Source organism: Danio aesculapii, chromosome 15 (genome assembly GCF_903798145.1).
Source record: "Danio aesculapii chromosome 15, fDanAes4.1, whole genome shotgun sequence".
In the NCBI taxonomy this organism is placed as follows: Eukaryota; Metazoa; Chordata; class Actinopteri; order Cypriniformes; family Danionidae; genus Danio; species Danio aesculapii.
The window spans coordinates 44681198-44701507 of record NC_079449.1 but is presented as its reverse complement, the minus strand read 5'-3'; the positions used below and the strand labels follow the sequence as shown (position 1 = coordinate 44701507).

General features: G+C 35.8%; 1 protein-coding gene across 2 annotated transcripts; it reads right to left on the bottom strand.

Annotated features, from left to right (window-relative positions):
* Positions 1-11071: 11071 nt before the first annotated feature.
* Positions 11072-17697, bottom strand: dnajc30b (DnaJ (Hsp40) homolog, subfamily C, member 30b). Of its 2 annotated transcripts, none has more exons than XM_056473662.1 (3): positions 17526-17697; positions 13801-14179; positions 11072-11744 (listed from the first exon to the last, which is right to left on the bottom strand). In XM_056473662.1, exons 1-3 carry the CDS (start codon positions 17659-17661, stop codon positions 11444-11446), a joined length of 816 nt encoding a protein of 271 aa, XP_056329637.1. In that variant the 5' UTR covers positions 17662-17697; the 3' UTR covers positions 11072-11443. The 2 variants fall into 2 exon arrangements, with proteins under 2 accessions (XP_056329637.1, XP_056329640.1); XM_056473665.1 differs by having other exon boundaries at positions 17476-17564.
* Between the last annotated feature and the right edge of the window lie 2613 nt (positions 17698-20310).

Genomic DNA, 20310 nt, shown 5'->3' with positions numbered 1-20310 from the left:
TTGGCAAATCCAACACTGAACTAGTTTCACGAAACTTAGCAAGGTGTTTGCTAACTGTAGCATGGGAGATGGGTGGTCTCGTAGGTTGTCTTGCATTGAAATCTGCTGCAACGACCCGGTTACTGCGTTTACCAGATATCAACACAATTTCGATCCGTTCCTCAGATGTTAACCTCTTTGACATGTCCATGAACAAAGAGAAACTTTTAAATAACTCATGAAAGAATAAAGTTACGTTAAAACCAAGCACACCTTTGTTTTTCTTGTGAAATTCCCAATAGGTTTGATGTGTCACATGACCCTCTTCCTATTGAAAAAAACAAAAGTTGGATCCAAGATGGCCGACTTCAAAATGGCCACTATTTCACTATTAAATTTCCACTAGTTTTTCATAATTACTTGGGTCCAGATAGACCAAAAAGAAACCCTTTTAACTTCTCCCTCAACCTACCTCTGGCCTGCAGACACCCACACTAGTGGATGCTGCTCTCTCATTGGCTGTAGGTAATCGCTGATGTTATTTTCAATCAGGACACATTTCACACGGCAGGATTTTGAATCGCTGACAACCGATTCTCTCAGATCGCGTCCTTGATGGTTTGCACTGTGTGATCGTCACTCTCGTGAACGAGCACCGATTTGCCTGTGATTTCAGGCGTTTGTCGGCGATCTCTCAAAACCTGTCGGCGAGTCAAAATCAGGGCTAAACTCATGCAGGCTGAACTCGGCATAAGAGTGACAAACTGTGCAGGACAGGGGGGATTCTGAGGACAGGAATTGAGAACCACTACATTAAAGGGACAGTTCACACCAAAATTCAAATCTACACTGCAAAAAAATGCTATTCTTACTTAGAGTTTTTGTCCTGTTTCTTGTCCAAATATCATATAAGAAGCATCTACTAGTCGAGCAAAAGATGTGTGTGTGTGTGTGTGTGTTTTAAGAAACAATATGGCAAATTTAAGTGTTTTTTCCTTAAAACAAGCTAAATAGTCTGGCAATGGGGTAAGGTAAATAATCTTATGTCAAAAGGAGATACTAGATTATGTATCTTACCCCATTGGCGGATTATTTTGCTTGTTTTAAGGAAAAACTCACTTCATTTTGGCGTATTATTTCTCAAAACAAGACTGTATGTTTTACTTGTCTAGAAAATGCTTCTTAATTTAAGAGTTTTTTTAAATTTGGGCTAAAAACGAGACAAAAAATTAAAGAAATTAACTTTTACTGACTATTTACTCACCTTCAAGTGTCTTCTGTGGAGCACAAATGAAGATATTTACAATGATGGAAACCCGTGACCATTGACTTCCATACACTGTAAAAGAAAATGCTGGGTTCCACACAATCAACATAAAGGAATTAAGTTAACTTATGAGTTTTTTACACATTTTAGTTGAACATAAACAAAAACACTCAAGAATTGTGTTGTTTCAACTCATTTTAATTAGTTTGAACAAACAGCAAACCTTTTAGGGTGTAGTAGGTCAAAGAAATACTATGAAAGAACCAACAGCTGTGTCTCATTTCAGAGGAGGATGAGGACTATATAGGTGAGTCCTTCGAAGTCCTCACAATCTGAACCGGGCGTTTTAAAATGAGAAACTTTGCCTACAGAGGACAGATCTTGTCACCTATCTATCATAACATCTGCTGTTAATAAGCGGGAACAAAATGTGCAATGACTTTTTTTCAAAGTGATTTTAAAACTTATTTCAAGAGTTCACACTTAGCTGATGATTAATTATAAGCTTGTTTGGCATGCTGTCCCGGGGGAGCCCTGAGCTCATAAGATCCTCGAGCCCGGGGCTCCCTCCCGTTGCAAGGCGAGAAGGGAGTTTGAGCTCAGGTAGATCTCGAGAACTCCCCCGCTGTAATAAACAATGAACAGCCAGTGATTGCTCTTGAGAGATAGCCATTTACTAGGAGCATGTCTATAGTTGCCGGTTTGGATTAGTCAATTAACTTATGTTGCATGTTTTTTGGACGGTGGGAGGAAACCGGGGAATCCGGGGGAAACCCACGTGAGCACAGGGAGAAAATGCAAACTCCGCACAGAAATGTCTGCTGGTTTGGTAAAGCCTAGAACCAGAGACATTCTTGCTGAGGCAACAGTGCTAAGCACTGGGCCACCGTGTCACCCATCTAGGAAGAAGGAGGAGTAGGGGTGGATGGGGGGATTCTTCAAAACAAAGATAGCGGTGGTACGTAACCCAGGGTATTTGTAGTTATATAGCTTAGGAGTCGTCTGATTGGTGCATTGAGAATTGGATAATGCGGATGCAGCCGCTAGCAATCATAAGCATGTGATCCTCTCGAAATTAGTTTATAACTAAACTTCACTTAAAGTGATCTGAAGGCAAAGCGAGGTTTGTTTTTGTTTATTTACTTTTTTTAAAGATTTATTTTTGGCCTTTATTAGATAGGATAATATTTAGACAGGTAGTGAAGTTGGAGAGAGAGAGAGGGGGTAGGGAATGTCCTCAAGCTGGGATTTGAACTCGGGGACGCCCTGATGTGCTACTGCACCATATGTAGACACTTTAACCACTAGGCTATTGCACCGACAGTGAGGTTTACAAAATCTGGAAATCTATTTATTTTGATCAATTCATGTACACAAAAATATAACCCATCTGTAAAATGTAAAAACGAGACGCAGCTGTTTCAGCATTCTTCTATTGTGTTCATCAACAGGTTTGAGACGAGTAAAGGGTGAGTAAATAATGGCAGAATTTGTCATTTTTGCGTGAACTAACCCTTTAACTCTAGCTGGGGAGACAGGTTGGTTTTTCTCACACAAACAGATGTCAGGATGTGTTTCGCCTTTGTGTTGTTTCTCAGTGCTGATGAAAACGCCCCATAAGCGCACACAGTCCTACAGTTTTGCATCATTTTAAGATTTCATGATGTGTTTGAAAAGAGGTTTTTGCGTTCATCATAAAAAAATATGTAATTAATGGGGTGGGAATTCCTAGTATTCGATATCATGTGCCACAATACATTATTATTATGATTTTAAATATATATTGCAGAATTGTGTGTAATATTGTGCTTAATTACAAACCTCACATTACGTTCCCAAAGAATAACTTGTTTTTAATTCAGTTTTTCCCCCCAGAATGATCTGCATACACTGGAGTGGTTAGTAGCTGTGTTTCCATCCACCTATTCTTATGCACATTTTGAAATATCGCATTAAAAATGATTCATGGAGATGCCGAGATGCTCGTAAATTCTGAAAGTGTGAATAACAAAAACATACGAGTAGGATGAACTGTTTAGCTGATAAGAAGAAATGCACATAAACTAGGATGGAAACCCATTTGCTGAATAAATTGTGCATTAAAAGTCATGTTTATAAGAGATCATGAATGATAAAAATGTGTGTGATGGACGCATTAATGGACTTTGCAGCGTTTCCGGCACATTGTAGAACATCTGAAATGTAGTTTTGCTCTTTCTAAAACCCCTCAGCCGTCAGTCTGTCATCACAGTGCTTCAGTATTATTATTATTCTATTATTATTCCCTCCAGAACTGTCTTGAGCATCTGTCTGCGCTCCCAAAGAGCGTCTCACGCCTTCAAAAGCCACCGCGTTCATTGCATTTCGTCTTCTGAGATACCACTCATTTATTAGAGAAGGAAAAACACTCACGCAGCTTCTCCTACCGCACTTAACTACATTATTCTGTCTAATATATGGTCCAGTTTATCAGGAAGTGACCACTTTGTTTTCTTTGACTCATTGGATGGAAACGCTGCTCTATTGGCAAGAGTTGTATGCGATATTTCAGTTTTGCGCATAAATCTAACTCTCAACTTTGGATGGAAACACAGCTAGTGTACGTTATTTAAGACACCTAGCAAGCACACTAATGGCGAGGCTGTAACTTTTGTTTATATATTATAGATAGTTCGTCACAAACACCATTGAAAAATCAGCAATTAAAGGACATTTCCTAAGACGATGTGCTGATACTGATACTGATTATTTATTTTACTGTATTTATTTGGAGATATCTAATCTCTATGTACATTGAATTATGTTTAATCTATTAAAATCTATCGCAGACTGAGGTACTCAAGGGTAGTCCAATAATATCTTCCCAGTTTTCGTCGTTGTCACATTTTCATTTCTTTTTCCATGCCTTCAGCAACATCCGTTTTAATTAAACAAATCCATTTCTCATCTCAGTTTGTGTATCTTACTTCAGTTTTATTGCTGCAGTGCTAACGAATGGGACTGTCAAGCAGATACACTGAACAAAACTTGAATGAACACCTGTCTACACACCTCCATCTTTATTTTACTGACACTGAAGGTGATCCGATCACCAGAAAAACACTCAACACCAACATCTACTGCAGTGGACTGTCAAGAAATTCATCTTAATAACCAACCAAATAGTATAACAAATCACTGACGATATTTCAATATGAGCACTCATGCATCTATAAATGATTGCAGCTGAAAATAAAGTCATATATGGTGGATGTGGTATGTTTTCCCCACCCCTAATGTTTACATCTACTTATTTATTCACAGAACATCTGCTTCAAAAATCAGCCTCCGTGAGTATTTGATCAAAATTAAAGCTGCAGTATGCAACATTTCTATTCAAAAGTAGCTCAATTCATTTAATAAACTACAAGCGAGGTTAGTTATTAACCAAAAACAGAGAGTAGTAGCTCCATTGTCTGTTTTTTTGTTGTAGGTCAAAGATTCCCAATCTTTTCAGCCCACGATCCCAAAGTACCAATGCTAGTGACCTCCATTATCTTCTGAGGTTGTTATAAATATATACAAACATTGCGCCAAGGCTTACACACCAATAACCCTAAACATGACCATATTGACAGCACAAAAAATTGTTTAATTTCAACATTAAGCTCACTAAATGAGATGGTGGGCACAAAGTTTGGAGTGCATCAATCCATTCATCCTAATCTCAGAGACTCTTCATATCTATGTTCTGTCATGAGCTGTATTTATTTTTAACGCACGCAAGTGGTGAAAAAAGTGTTGTAAAATGGCATAAAATCAATCTGTTGTTGATCTAAAATAATCACCACAGAGGTCGTTATCCAATTTTTAAAAAAATCAAAGGGCTGATGGCTTTTTTTATGTATTTTTATTTATTTACATGTAGCTTTTTTAACTATTAACTTCTAGTTTTATTTTTTGTTAGTTACAGATAAAATATGGTTTATATTTTGTTTAGCAAATTAACGCTATCTCACAGCAATTCATAGCTTTTGGATGTAATGGCTAATTCGTGAATTTCTACGTTCTCATTTGAATATTTTAATGCGATTTGCTCACCTCGTTTGGTGCCACGCCTCTTTTTAAACATTTTACATTTTTGAACTTTGCATGAATTTGTACGAATCAGCCCCTAAACTAACAAAACAAAAAAAGCTGCATTTTCTTGTGAAATCAGCCATTTTGTTTTTTATCTCTTTTTTTGACATCTGACGGCCCTTTTGGGATCCACTGTGCTTAAAAATTGTACATTTTCGTACGACTGAATTAATATGAATTTGTACAAATTAGCTGCTAAACTAACAAAACAAAAATAGTTACGTTTCCTACTGAGATTAGGTTTTTTGTTTTATCTCTTTTTTTGTCATCCGTCACCCCTTTTGGGCACCACCGTGCTTTAAAAATCGTACATTTTTGTATGACTGAACTTTGTATGAATATGTATGAATTAGCCGGCAAACTAACAAAACATAAAAATAGTTACGTTTCCTTGTGAGATCAGGCTTTTTGTTTTTTATCTCTTTTTTGTCATCCGTCACACATTTTGGGAACAACCGTGCTTAAAAATCGTACATTTTTGTACGACTGAAATTTTATGAATTTGTACGAATTAGCTGCTAAACTAACAAAATGTAAAAACAGTTACGTTTCTTTATGAGATCAGATTTTTTTGTTTTTAATCTTTTTTTTTTGTCGTCCAACGCCCCTTTTGGAAGGGGCTTAAAAAATCTTACGTTTTCGTATGACTAAACTTTGTATAAATTTGTACGAATTAGCCGCTAAACTTACAAAACCTACAAAAAATTACGTCTCCTTGTGAGATGATGCCTTTTGTTTTTATTGAATTTTTTGTTATCCGATGCCCATTCTGGGAACCACCGTGCTAAAAAATCATACATTTTCATATGACTGAACTCGTATGATGACTCGTCAATTTATCTCATATGAATTTGTATGAATTATCCGTTAAACTAAATTTTTTTTTTAAATTGTTGTTTCCTCGATCAGCCTTTGTTTATTTTATTAGATTTTTTTTGCCATTCAACACCACTTAAAGAACCACCGTGCTTGAAAATCTTACATTTTCGTACAACTGAACTTGTAACAATTTGTACGAATTAGCCGCTAAAATAACCAAACATAAAAATAGTTGCACTTCCTGGTGAGATCAGGCCTTTTTGTTTTTTATCTTAATTTTTGTCATCTGTCGCCCATTTTGAGAATGACTGTGCTTAAAATCTTTCATTTTGATATGACTGAACTCATATGAATTTGTATGAATTAGCCGCTAAACTAACAAAGCATTAAAATAGTTACGTTTCTCAGTGGGGTCAGGCTTTTGTTTTGTTTATTAGATTTTTTTGTCATTCTACGCCCCTCTTGTGAGCCACCGCACTAGAGCACCAAAGGTTACATACTGTAGCTTTAAAAAACAACACAAAAAATGAGTTATTTACTTATTTATTATCTGATCTACACGTCATTCGCATGTCACACACAGTGAAATTACATTTTGCAGGCATCAACAACTCAACATCACAGGAACTGAAATCTATCCTGAAGAGAATTGAGTGTTGATCAGTCACTCCGTGTTTTCATGTTGAGTGTGTCATTGGACTACTTCACTGGCGGACATATTTGTGTTCTCCCTGTGGTCTTCAGTGAGTGAAGATAAACGCCTCCACGTTACACAGTCGACCTGGATGTTTTTGGTTTTATGCTAATCGCTGCATCCGGTGCTCCAACCATCGGCATCAGGATTCATGCACTTGTAGGAGAAGCAGACTCAATCTTCCTGAACACTGGACACACTTACAGACGGATCGAATAGTGTTGGATCAGCACAAGCTGCGTTTTAAAATCTGTAGATGATCTTTAACAAGTGTTCATATGCCTTCGTCTGTCAGTTTGTGTTCATTCGTCACATTCAGGTGTAGTTATTAGCAATTCAAACTTTACGCTAATCCTTTTTTACCCCTTGAAAGGAACACCGCTTTTTTTACAGCTCCCCTAGAGTTAAACTGTTGGGTTTACAGTCCGGCATGAGCACTTTTAGCTTAGCTTGTTAATCTGATTCAATGATCTATGCTAAGCTAAAGCTAAAAGTGCTCCCGCCAGTTTTAAAGGGCACCTATTATGCAAAAACCACACTTATAAGGGGTTTGAGTACAGTTGTGTGGCAGCAGTGTGTGAATAACCAGCCTCTAATGGTAATAAATGCATTCATTTTATATTTTATAAACACTCTTGATAGAAACAGTCTGCTGAAACACTTTGATTGAGATTCTCCCGTTGTACGTGTCATCAACGGGGGAAAGCCCCGCCCACTAGTGACCGTATCTCCCTCAGTAGCATAGGACGTAAGTGTTGTTTTTGAATCTGCCGCTATGCTGATACACAGGCATCTGTAGCTCCGCCTCTTTTCTTACAAGAGCACAATCTCATTTGAATTTAAAGTGACAGTCACCAAAACACCCCAATTAGGATCAAAGCCTAAAAGGGTCAGCTTCAGAGAGTTATAAAATATTATTTGTGAGGTATTTTGAGCTGAAACTTGAACACACACACACACACACACATATTCTCTCTCTCTAAGGCGCATAAGAGACTTATTTTACATCTTGTAAAAAGGGCACATCAGATGCCCTTTAATGGTAGTTTAAGGCCAGAAAGTCTACCAGCAGGTCACAATCAGTGTTGCCAGATTGGACTATTTGAATGTATTTTTGCGTGAAAAAAGGATATAGGCAGCTAGTGAAAATTTGGGAGGATTTGCAATGTAACGCCCGCCCACTGTAATGTAGGGACTGTCACAACCCACCCCCCCAACCCAATCACCCCCCCCCCCCCCCCCCCCCCCCTCCCCGAGCGTGATTTGCGTGACCGTCACAACCCCTCCCCCCCACCTAGCGTGATTTCCAGATGACTGGACGGGTCTTTGTGCATTTCGGCGGGTTTTGGATAGATTTTGGACTGGAATCAGTCAGCTACATCTGGCTACACTGGTTACAATATCAGTTAGAGGGTTAATTATGCTAGTCTATTTCACCACGCATTATTCTTATAGTTTATTTAGGACAGTTCTTATAGTTTATTTATAGTTTATTATTATTCTTATAGTTTATTTAGGACAGTTCTTATAGTTTATTTATAGTTTATTATTATTCTTATAGTTTATTTAGGACAGTTCTTATAGTTTATTTATAGTTTATTATTATTCTTATAGTTTATTTAGGACAGTTCTTATAGTTTATTTATAGTTTATTATTATTCTTATAGTTTATTTAGGACAGTTCTTATAGTTTATTTATAGTTTATTATTATTCTTATAGTTTATTTAGGACAGTTCTTATAGTTTATTTATAGTTTATTATTATTCTTATAGTTTATTTAGGACAGTTCTTATAGTTTATTTATAGTTTATTATTATTCTTATAGTTTATTTAGGACAGTTCTTATAGTTTATTTATAGTTTATTATTATTCTTATAGTTTATTTATAGTTTATTATAATTATTATAGTTTATTTAGGATAGTTTCTTTTTTAAACAATGGACAGCACTGTACTTTTGCAATGTCTTTCTCCACCAAGGGCTTCTAACATAATCTCATAAGTGTCAGTGAGTCTCATTTAACAAGCACACATGAGAATCACCCTGAAATGATGTGCTTATTTAATTATGCTTGTTAAATATGCCTCTCTCGGTACAGATGAGGGTCAGATGAGATTTCAGATTCTTTCTCCCACAGGAAGTGAAGTCATCTGAGAGCGGTCACGCTTCACTGGCTGCTTCCTGTTCAGCCCTGATGGGATGTCGTGTTGTTGAATTGAGGTGATGTCTGTTGTGTGTGACAGGATTCCCGGTGTCTGTGGACCATCTGTGACGTTTCTCCATGTTGAATAAATGAAATCAACAGACCCTCACATTATTTGCGGCTTCAGTGAAAACACATCTGTTCCAGTCCATGTATGTGGCATTGCTCATAATGAAATAATAGACATTAATAGACGTCTTGGCTAAAACAAGTCTACATTTGGGCTTCCAGTGGACATCTAATAGATGTCTAACAATAGTCTTATAATAGAAATAAACAATGAATGGCCATGTATGTAAAGACTTTCACTGAAAAGCTGAATTTACACAATGAAAGGAAAACAAGCGGCTGCTTATTTATTATTATTATTATAATATTGAAATAATGTGGGCGACGCAGTGGCGCAGTAGGTAGTGCTGTCACCTCACAGCAAGAAGGTCGCTGGTTTGAGCCTCGGCTGGGTCAGTTGGCGTTTCTGTGTGGAGTTTGCATGTTCTCCCTACATTTGCGTGGGTTTCCTCCGGGTGCTCCGGTTCCCCTAAGACATGCAGTATAGGTGAATTGGGTCGGCTAAAATTGTCCATAGTGTATGAGTGTGAATGAGTGTGTATAGGTGTTTACCAGAGATGGGTTGCGGCTGGAAGGGCATCCGCTGCGTAAAACAAATGCTGGATAAGTTGGCGGTTCATTCCGCTGTGGCGACCCCAGATTAATAAAGGGACTAAGCTGACAAGAAAATGAAATGATGTGTTGAAATAATAGCAATATTAAAATAGTTTTGGCTTGATTGTCATTTTACATGACTTTAATAGCTACTACAACAGGGGTGGGCAAAGTCGGTCCTGGAGGGCCGGTGTCCTGCATAGTTTAGCTTCAACTCTAATCAAACACACCTGAACATGCTAATCAGTGTCTTCAAGATCACTAATTATCTATAAGCAGGTGTGTTTGATCAGAGTTGGAGCTATACTGTGCAGGGCACCGGCCCTCCAGGACCGACTTTGCCCACCCCTGCACTACAATGTGCATTTTTAACGTGTTTTTTGTTGTTGTCGTATTAAAATCAAGTTTATTTTTTATTATTCAGTCACTATTTGCAGTCTAATATTGAGTTTTGTTTTATATGAAGCCTTTATGCTAATGAAAACCTTTAGAGGTTTTGTATGAAGTGATGATCTACACTTTAATCTTTGCTATTCTGTAAATAAAGTGAATGAAGAACCACAGAGAAATGTTTTCCCCATGAATGCAACGAAGAGAGATCTTGTGAGATGAATGACTCTGTAACTCCAGCAGATATAATATGAGAAGGGTCAGATTTCCTCATGTGAGCAGTAAATGCTGGAATATAATACGGTTTTACCCAGTGCGCAGTCTAGACGAGCTGAGACGGCATGCAGATTTGAGTCATGGGAAATCACAGTGCTTAACAGACTCAGACAGATATTTTCAGCGTCCAGACACTCGCACTTTCTTAATCACTTCATATCTCTATTAAAGATTGTATCCGCTGCGTAAAACAAATGCTGGATAAGTTGGCGATTCATTCCGCTGTGGCGATTAATAAAGGAACTAAGCCGAATGAATGAATGATAATGCAATGATGTAAGAGTGACCCCTGCTGGTGTTGTGCTGCATCATTTACCTTCATTATTATACATACGTATGTAATGGAGGCCAGCTAGTGAAGTGCTGTGCAGGTAAACCTCCCTCCTCTGAACATGAAATGGTGCTCTAGCGACAGACGTCTTTAGCCTCCCTGTTAGAGCAACCGACTCCCGTGTGGAGAGTCGCCGGTTCAATCCCAGCTCAAAGCGGGTTGGTCGATATAGGACTGGTGGGGATACATGAGCTGTTGTCTGTGTGGAAGACCAGTAATAATAATTGTGTAAATAAACATAAGTTAGATAGTTTAGATAGATAGAGACATGAATCTTGATACTATTGGGGGAAAAAAAAAGACTATTTTATTTTATATATATTTTATTCTGTGAACAAGCTTCCATAGGAAACAGACTCTGCCCCAATTAAAGGTACAGCTCACCCAAAAATAAAATGTCTTTATTTCCTCACCTTCAAGTGCTTCAAAACTTTTATTGAACACTAAACAAGATATTCTGAAGAATGCTGGAGAGTAAAAACAGCCATTGACATCCATGGTAGAACAACAACAAAATACTATGGAAGTCAATGGCTGTTTTTACTCTCCAGCATTCTTCAGAACATCTTCCTTTGTGAAGTAACTCCGTTATAAATGAATGATGACAGAATTTGTATTTTATTTTTGGGTGAACGATCCATATGTGACCATTTTAAACTTTGTAAAGCATTTAAAGTTTCATTTCTCCAAACGTTGAGGGACTCATGATTTGAGGCTGTTGATAATGACGCCTCCGAACAGCAGCAGCAGTATGACAGAGACTCCGGTGATTTTCTCTTGTCTCCACTGTTTCTGCATCTCCATGCGCCGCTGCTGGATCTGCTGCTGTCGGAGTCTCTGCAGCTTCTCTCTCTGCAGCTGCTCTCCATAATGCGCCTGGTAAAATGCGTCAAAGTCAAAGTATGCAGTCTTCCCGGAGGGCGGAGCGCGGCGCGGGGGCTGAGGAGCTGCAGGTTTGCCTGAGCTCTGCACCTCTGTCTGGGTCAGGATGCCACGGTCGTACCTGTGGAGGTGCAGTGAGGATTGATACTGTTGGTGTGAGTATAGACTGAGGAACGATCATAGTTTCACTTTCTTTCTTTCATTCATTCCTTCTTGTTGTTCTTTCTTGCTTTCATTTGTTCTTTTTTTATTCTTACTTTCATTCTTTCTTTCCTTCTCTTTCATTTGTTTGCTTTTGTTCTTTCTTTCTTTTTGTTTTTATCTCGATCTTTCTTTTGTTCTTTCTTTCTTTGTTTCTTTTGTTCTTGCTTTCTTTTTTTGTTCTTTATCTCATTCTTTCTTTTGTTTTTATCTCGTTCTTTCTTTCTTTCTTTCTTTCTTTCTTTCTTTCTTTCTTTCTTTCATTTTTATCTCATTCTTTCTTTCTTTATTTCTCTCTTTCTTTCTTTCTTTATTTTTTTCTCTTTTGTTCTTTCTTTCTTTCTTTCTTTCTTTCTTTCTTTCTTTCTTTCTTTCTCTCTTTGTTCTTTATCTCATTCTTTCTTTCTTTTGTTTTTATCTCATTCTTTCTTTCTTTCTTTCTTTCTTTCTTTCTTTCTTTTTTCTTTCGTTTTTATCTCGTTCTTTCTTTATTTCTCTCTTTTGTTCTTTCTTTCTTTCTCTCGTACTTTTGTTCTTTCTTTTTGTTTATATCTCGTTCTTTCTTTTGTTTATCTCGTTTTTTCTTTTCTTTCTTTCATTTTTATCTCAATCTTTCTTTATTTTCTTTTTTCTTTCTTTCTTTCTCCCGTACTTTTGTTCTTTCTTTCTTTTTGTTTTTATCTCGTTCTTTCTTTCTTTTGTTTATCTCATTCTTTCTTTTCTTTCTTTTGTTTATATCTTGTTATTTCTTTTGTTCTTTCTTTCTTTCTTTATCTCGTTCTTTTGTTTTTTCTTTCTTTTTGTTTTATCTCGTTCTTTCTTTTGTTCTTTCTTTCTTTTATCTCTTTCTTTCTTTCTTTCTTTCTTTATTTCTTTCTTTCTTTATCTCGTTCTTTTGTTTTTTCATTCTATTTGTTTTTATCTCGTTCTTTCTTTTGTTCTTTCTTTCTTTTTTGTTTATCTCGTTCTTTCTTTTGTTTTTATCGCGTTCTTTCTTTTGTTCTTTCTTTCTTTTTCTTTCTTTCTTTCTTTATTTCTTTCTTTTTTGTTATCTCGATTTTTCTTTCTTTGTTTTGATCGCGTTCTTTCTTTTGTTCTTTCTTTCTTTTTATCTCTTTCTTTCTTTCTTTCTTTCGTTTTTATCTTGTTCTTTGTTTTGTTCTTTCTTTCTTTCTTTCTTTCTTTTGTTCTTACTTTATCTTGTTCTTTCTTTCATTTTCATTCTTTCGTTCAGACTCTCACTCATTCTTTCTTTCGTTCTCCTTTTTCTTTTATTTGATCTTTCGTTTGTTGAAAAGAATGAAAAATACTATGAAACTCAATGGTTACAGGCATTCAGCATTCTTCAAAATATCTTCTTTGGTGGTCAACAAAAGAAAGAAACAAATGAAGGTTTTTAATCAAGTAAAAGGTGAGTAATTGATGACAGAATTTTCATTTTTAGATGAATTATCCCTTTAAAGGAGACCAATTATGAAAAAGTCACTTTTATAAGGGTTTTAAGCACAGTTGTGTGACTATAACCAGCCTTTAATAGAAAAAAAAATATTACCTTTATTTTTTATAATCACACTTCATAAAACAGAAACACTTTGATTGACATTCTTTTTTTGTACGTGTCATCAGAGGGAAATAAGCCCCACCCACTAGTGACCATCTCTCCCCTCATTAGCATAGGATGTTAGTCTTGTTTGTGAATCTGCCACTATGCTGACACACAGGCATTCGTAGCTCCGCCTTCTTTTGAAAGGAGCACAATCTCATTTCAATTTAAAGCGACAGTCACCAAAACACCACAATTAGGATCAAAGCCTAAAAGGGTCCGTTTCAGAGAGTTATACAACATTATTTGTGTAGTATTTTGGGCTGAAACTTCCCACACACACTCATCAGAGACGCATTTTACATCTTGTAAAAACGGAGCATAATACAGTAGGTCTACTTTAATAGTGAATTTGGTTAATCGCTAGTCGTACCTCCTCCTGAGACTGCTCCTGCCCAGCACACTGTAGGCTTCAGCTACGAGTGCGAACTGCCGCGCCGCGTCCTCACTGCGGTTCCGGTCAGGGTGGTAAATGAAGGACTGCTTATAATACGCGCTCTTGATCTGCGCATGCGTCGCATTCGGAGACACTTTCAGGATGTCGTAGTAGGTGGTGCGGCTGCGATGGAGCGGCCCGGAGCTCTCGTCTGCTGTCCTGCAGCTGTATAACCGCGATCCCACCGGTCCTAACAGCAGACACCAGTGTTTAGCAGACACCAGTGTGTAGCATCCACTGATCTGGGGCTTGTGGAGCTGTGTGTGTTTATTATGAAGCGTCCACACACAGTCATCGGCACACCAGTGGTCACACACTGCAAAAAATAATAATAATAAAAATTAAAAAACACATATCTGTAAAATGTATGGTAATTAAATTGGCAGCTGTGGTATATATTGGTATAACGATATACAATTAAAGTCAGAATTATTAGCCCTCCTGTATATTTAGATATTAGACTAGACATTTTTCAAGATACTAGTATTCAGCTTAAAGTGACATTTAAAGGCTTAACTAGGTTAATTAGGCAGGTCATCAGTAGGGCCAGACGGAATCTGCGGATGTTTTTAGCTATTTCTGTGGAGAATTTTGGTAAAAATCTGCGGATTTCTGCTGAGAATTTTGGTAAAAAGCTGCGGATTTCTGCAAAGAATTTTGGTAAAAATCTGCGGATTTCTGCGGAGAATTTTGGTAAAAATCTGCGGATTTCTGCTGAGAATTTTGGTAAAAATCTGCGGATTTCTGCTGAGAATTTTGGTAAAAATCTGCGGATTTCTGCTGAGAATTTTGGTAAAAATCTGCGGATTTCTGCGGAATTATTTTGCAAGTTTCATAACTAAAACCTTAATAAATGAAATAAAAAATAATATCTTTTTAACTTTTATTTAATGTATAAAATGCTAATCCAATTAGATTCACTTGATTTGGTAAACAAAGCAAGTCTCTCATATAATATCTCTACCAAAAGACAGAAAATATTACTGTATAAACTGCACTGTACATAAATCAGATGAACATTTTCACATTAGTCAATAACATTACTGTAATTATAAAAAAAAAACTGAATAAATTTAGATTTACACACATTTACTCAAGTAAATAAACAGAATTAATTGATACCTTTATTGATTATTGTTGTTTTTGTTTTTGTTGTTATTATTATTATTATTATTATTATTATTATTATCACCATCATCATATTTATTAATTCATTCATTCGCCACAGCGGAATTTTAAATGTATTTTTATTTGAAAGAAATATCAGACTTTATAGAATAAAATAAGTCTAATTACAATGATGATTATTACAGTTGTTTAATGCCAAATGTTTTCACGTTTACTGTCACTTGAGTAACATTTTTGAGAACTTAGCCAACTTGTTACACCCATAAATTGGAAAACATAATTCATATTTATTGAGATGTATGATTGAATAAATCAAAACGCCTGTGAATTGTTATTAAAATTCATTGCAGAAAATAATTTTCCGGTTGTTTCCACTAGTTTGATAGTATGTGCCGCCCCCTGGAGGTCACGGGGGTCCCTGTGCAACTCTCTCTCTCTCTCTCTCTAATCTTAGTAAATAATCGCACGTTATTAAATCACGGCTGGCGTGACACGGTAAAATAGACTTCGGTAATGTATTCTTTCTGACATATAATTTCGTAAATACTTAGATTAACTTGATTTGGTAAACAAAGCAAGTCTCTCATATAATATCTCTACGAAAAGACAGAAAATATTACTGTACAAACTGCATTGTACATAAATCAGATGAATATTTTGACATTAGTCAATAAAATTACTATAATTATAAAAAAAACTGAATAAATTTATATTTACACACATTTACTCAAGTAAATAAACAGAATTAATAATGGGCTAAAAATCTGTGGAATTCTGAGCGCGCAGATTTTCATGTGGGCCTAGTCATTAGCATGTTTTATATCCATAAATGCAATTAACTTTAAGCACAAAACTGGAATATCGCATAAAAGACGTGCAAATAAAGCAGCGTTTCTATCCAACGAGTCAAAGAGAACAAAATCGTCACTTCCTGATTAACTGGCGCCAAATATCAACAGTAAAAACGTAATTTGCTGTGTAAAGAGAAGCTGCGTCAACCTTTTCTTTATTTAACAAATCACCTGCGCCTCAGAAGACAGTATGCCGACATGCAATGAACGCCTGGAGGTGTTTAAAGGCGTGAGACGCAGAGCACAGACGCTCTTGACTATTCTGGAGGTCATTATTAATATAATAACACTAATGCTGAGATGATTACAGCGTTTTAAAAGGACCAAAACAACATTTCAGATGTTTCACAGTGTGCTCAGCCTGCTGGTTTGTCCATTCATGCACATTTTTATCACCACATGATCTCTTATAACAAAATCACATGACTTTTAATGCGCACACAGGAATAGGGTATATGCCGAGCTAGTGTTGTTTCCATACTGATAGAATTCCGGTGACCTGTTATTGTCAGTTTTTTCCATTTTATACGGTTCCTTTTACAGCATCGATGTTGTAATGTAATTAAAATACAATAATTTAAACAGACTTTGGCATTTATTCAGTTGCTCAAGCGTAAAACAAGACAAAAAGCCGTTTACTCGCACGTGTCAGAATCGGCAGGTTAGCGCAGAAGCTCCATTGAATATACTGGGTAAAATAAATGCTCATATTATAAAGCCATGGCGGGGAAACATGTAATTTAATGCAGTGCTTCTTGTACAATATGAGACCTACTTCATATCAGAAATCCCTCAGCCAGTGGAGATCGATGATTTTTAAAGAAAACAGACCTTAAACGCACCGATTTTCTTTGGCACACACTTCACCGGAAACTATTAACCCAGGTTACTGGCAAATTAAAAGTTCTATTAGCATGCTTCAGCATATACCCTATTTGATTAGTAATAAACTACACAAAAAAAATTTAATCTTTGGTTACTCTTTGAACCTAGACCACTCTCATTGTAAATTATTGCTTTTTCTTGCAAAATTTTACATCCATTAATGTAAATTTGCAAAGAAGCACCCTTACTCTTTTATTTTCAGAAAGGATTTTGATTTATATGTTAACTCCTTGTTAAGACTCTAATAATTAAATTACATCTAAAACTATTCATTCAATCATTTTCCTTCGGCTTAGCACCTTCATTCATCAGGGGTCACCACAGCGGAATGAACCACCAACTTATCTAGCGTATGTTTTACGTAATGGATGTTTTTACGCAGCGGATATTATTATTATTATTATTATTAACGGATGCAACATAGTACTGAAAAACACCCACACACACACACCATGGCTAATTTAGTTTATTCAATTCACCTATAGCGCATGTGCTTGGACTGTGGAGGAAACCCACGCCAACAAGGAGAGAGCATGCAAACTCCACACAGAAACGCCAACTGACCCAGCCGAGGCTCAAACCAGCGACCTTCTTGCTGTGAGGCGACCGTGCTAACTACCGGGCCACCCTCTAAAACTCGTTGAAATATTTTAAACATGTATAATTTGCTGAGGTTTATTTATGTATCCTCTTTGTTTTTTCGTGCATTTTGATATTCACCGTATAATGTTATATTAAGGACACTTACTGTTAACCGCGTTACATATTGTGACTGTAGCTGTTTAACCGTTTTATTACCGTTGGAATCACGGCACAACGCGCGGGAATCCACCGCGGGACCATGAGGATGATGATGATGATGAAGACTTAATAATGTTTTAAAGGCAGATAGTTTGTTTACTCCATTCCTCACACTGCCGGTGACCTCCGCCATTACCACTGACACACCAGACCCAACATCCGGCAATACACAGGCATTAACCAATCAGAGATGGGATACACAGAAAGCCGTGTACCATTGGCTAAGAAGGTGTAGCGCAGACAGGAAACTTCGTAAGTCTGCTTTTTATTTAGATTTATTTATTTATTTATTTATATATTTTTATTTGTCAGAGTGTGCAGTCATTTTGAAAAGATAGTTTTTTTATTTATTCGTCTAAAATTAATATGTTGATAACATTGAATGCAAGACAAATTATTGGTTATTTTAAAAGTGATGATACATTTTTTTGTTAACTTTATAATTTAAATAGTAAAATTTTATCCACAAACGCAGACTTTAATCTCTCCCTTTTATATAAGGGTTAGCTTATTCTATTAATGAAGTCTTTTAAATCTGTGAAAAATGTAAAAGCTCTGTTTATTGTTGATAGTTATTGTATAGTCATTGTATTTGGCGTCTTGTGAATGTCTTACGTGTTTTTTGTTTTTGGTTTGTTTTTTTATTTCAATTGTCTTTGAAACTTTTGCTACTGATGACAAATGCAATAATAGTAATAAAAATATAGAGATATAACAATGTTTAAACATTTAACATTGGACATGCTGACAACATTTTCACACAGAGAAAAATTAAAGGCACAAAGTACTGCACATTTTATCATCCACAAAAAAATTAAATTATATATATATAAAATTAAATATACTGTACAACCATTCAATAATGTATTTTGAATAAACCTGGTTTGCTTTCATAATTAATTAATTGCATCATCTTGAAAGAACACAGATGTAACAATGGAAAGAAAAATATTTTTTTATTAAATAACAATACCAATATATATTGTATTTATATAGTGCTCAGCATACATAATTACACCCCTCACAAATCTATCTTGTAAATTCATATTTTTAATAGGAGGCTTTACAATATTATATTTGTGCAAATACATTAGATTAGTCAGTACTGAAGCCAAATCTGGAGCTTATCTAACAAAATAACTTACGATAACGGTCCAAAAACTGGTGATTAAAATATTATTTTAATAAATATTTCTGTTTAATAAAACTGTTTCGTTTAAATGCACCAAAATACATTGTCTATTTTTACTGAGAAATGGAGAAAAATATTCATTTTCAAAATGGAGTGTACTCATTTATGCTGAGTACTGTATATATATATATATATATATATATATATATATATATATATATATATATATATATATATATATATATATATATATATATATATATATATATATATATATATATATAAAGTCTCATCTAGACTTTACCACTACAAACCTTTCATTAGACCTTTATTTTATATCAGAGAACTTTTTGTAATATTAATTTTTTTATTGCAATAAGAGTGCAGTACAATGGTTTGGGTCGCATTGTTTGCTGTAAATTACCAGTTGTCTTACCACAGTTTTACTACAAACAGTTAAACGAGTGTAATAAAATTATCATGATTTAACTACAAAAAACTAAACAGAGACTACCTTTAAATTAATTGATACCTTTATTGACCATTGTTATTATTCTTATTATTATTATTTATTTTTTTATGTTTTTATTATAATTATTATTATTATCACCATCATCATATTTATTCATTCATTCATTTTCCTTCGGCAGTCCCTTTATTTATCAGGCGTCGCCACAGCAGAATTTTACATGTATTTTTATTCATAAGAAATGTTATCAGACTTTATAGAATAAAATAAATCTAATGACAATGATGATTATTACAGTTGTTTAATGCCAAATGTTTTCACGTTTACTTTCACTTGAGTAACATTTTTGAGAACTTGTTACACCCCGTATTTGTTTTTCCATAAATTGGAAAACATTACCCTGCTGAAAAATCCAGCTTAAACCAGCCTAGGCTGGTTGGCTGGTTTTAGCTGGTTGACCAGCCTGGTTTTAGAGGGGTTTTTGGCCATTTCCAGGCTGGTTTCCAGCCATTTCCAGCCTGGTCTTAGCTGGTCAGGCTGGAAAATGACCAGCTAAATCCAGCTAAAACCAGCTTGACCAGCCTGATTTAAGCTGGACATAGCTGGTTTAGGCTGGGCTCCCAGCCTGACTAGGCTGGTCAAGCTGGTTTTAGCTGGTCATCTTCCAGCCTGACCAGCTAAAACCAGGCTGGAAATGGCTGGAAACCAGCCAGGAAATGGCCAAAATCCCTCTAAAACCAGGCATATTTATTGAGATGTATGATTCAATAAATCAAAACGCCTGTAAATTGTTATTAAAATCCATTGCAGAAAATAAACTTCCGGTTGTTTGCACTAGTTTGATAGTATGTGCCGCCCTCTGGTGGTCACGAGGTCCACGTGCATCTCTCTCTCTCTCTCTCTCTCTCTCTCTCTCTCTCTCTCTCTCTCTCTCTCTCTCTCTCTCTCTCTCTAATCTTAGTAAATAAACGCACGTTATTAAATCACGGTTGGCGTGACACGGTGAAATAGACTTCGGTAATGTAATTTTTCTGACATATAATTTCGTAATACTTAAATTAAAAACATCATATTTTATTGTTGAATTGATCGATACTATTCTTATGAAGTTTGACGGATAATTAATTCGCGGAGTATTAAAAAGTGTTCACTAATTCAGCTTATTTCAGGAAAACCTGCAG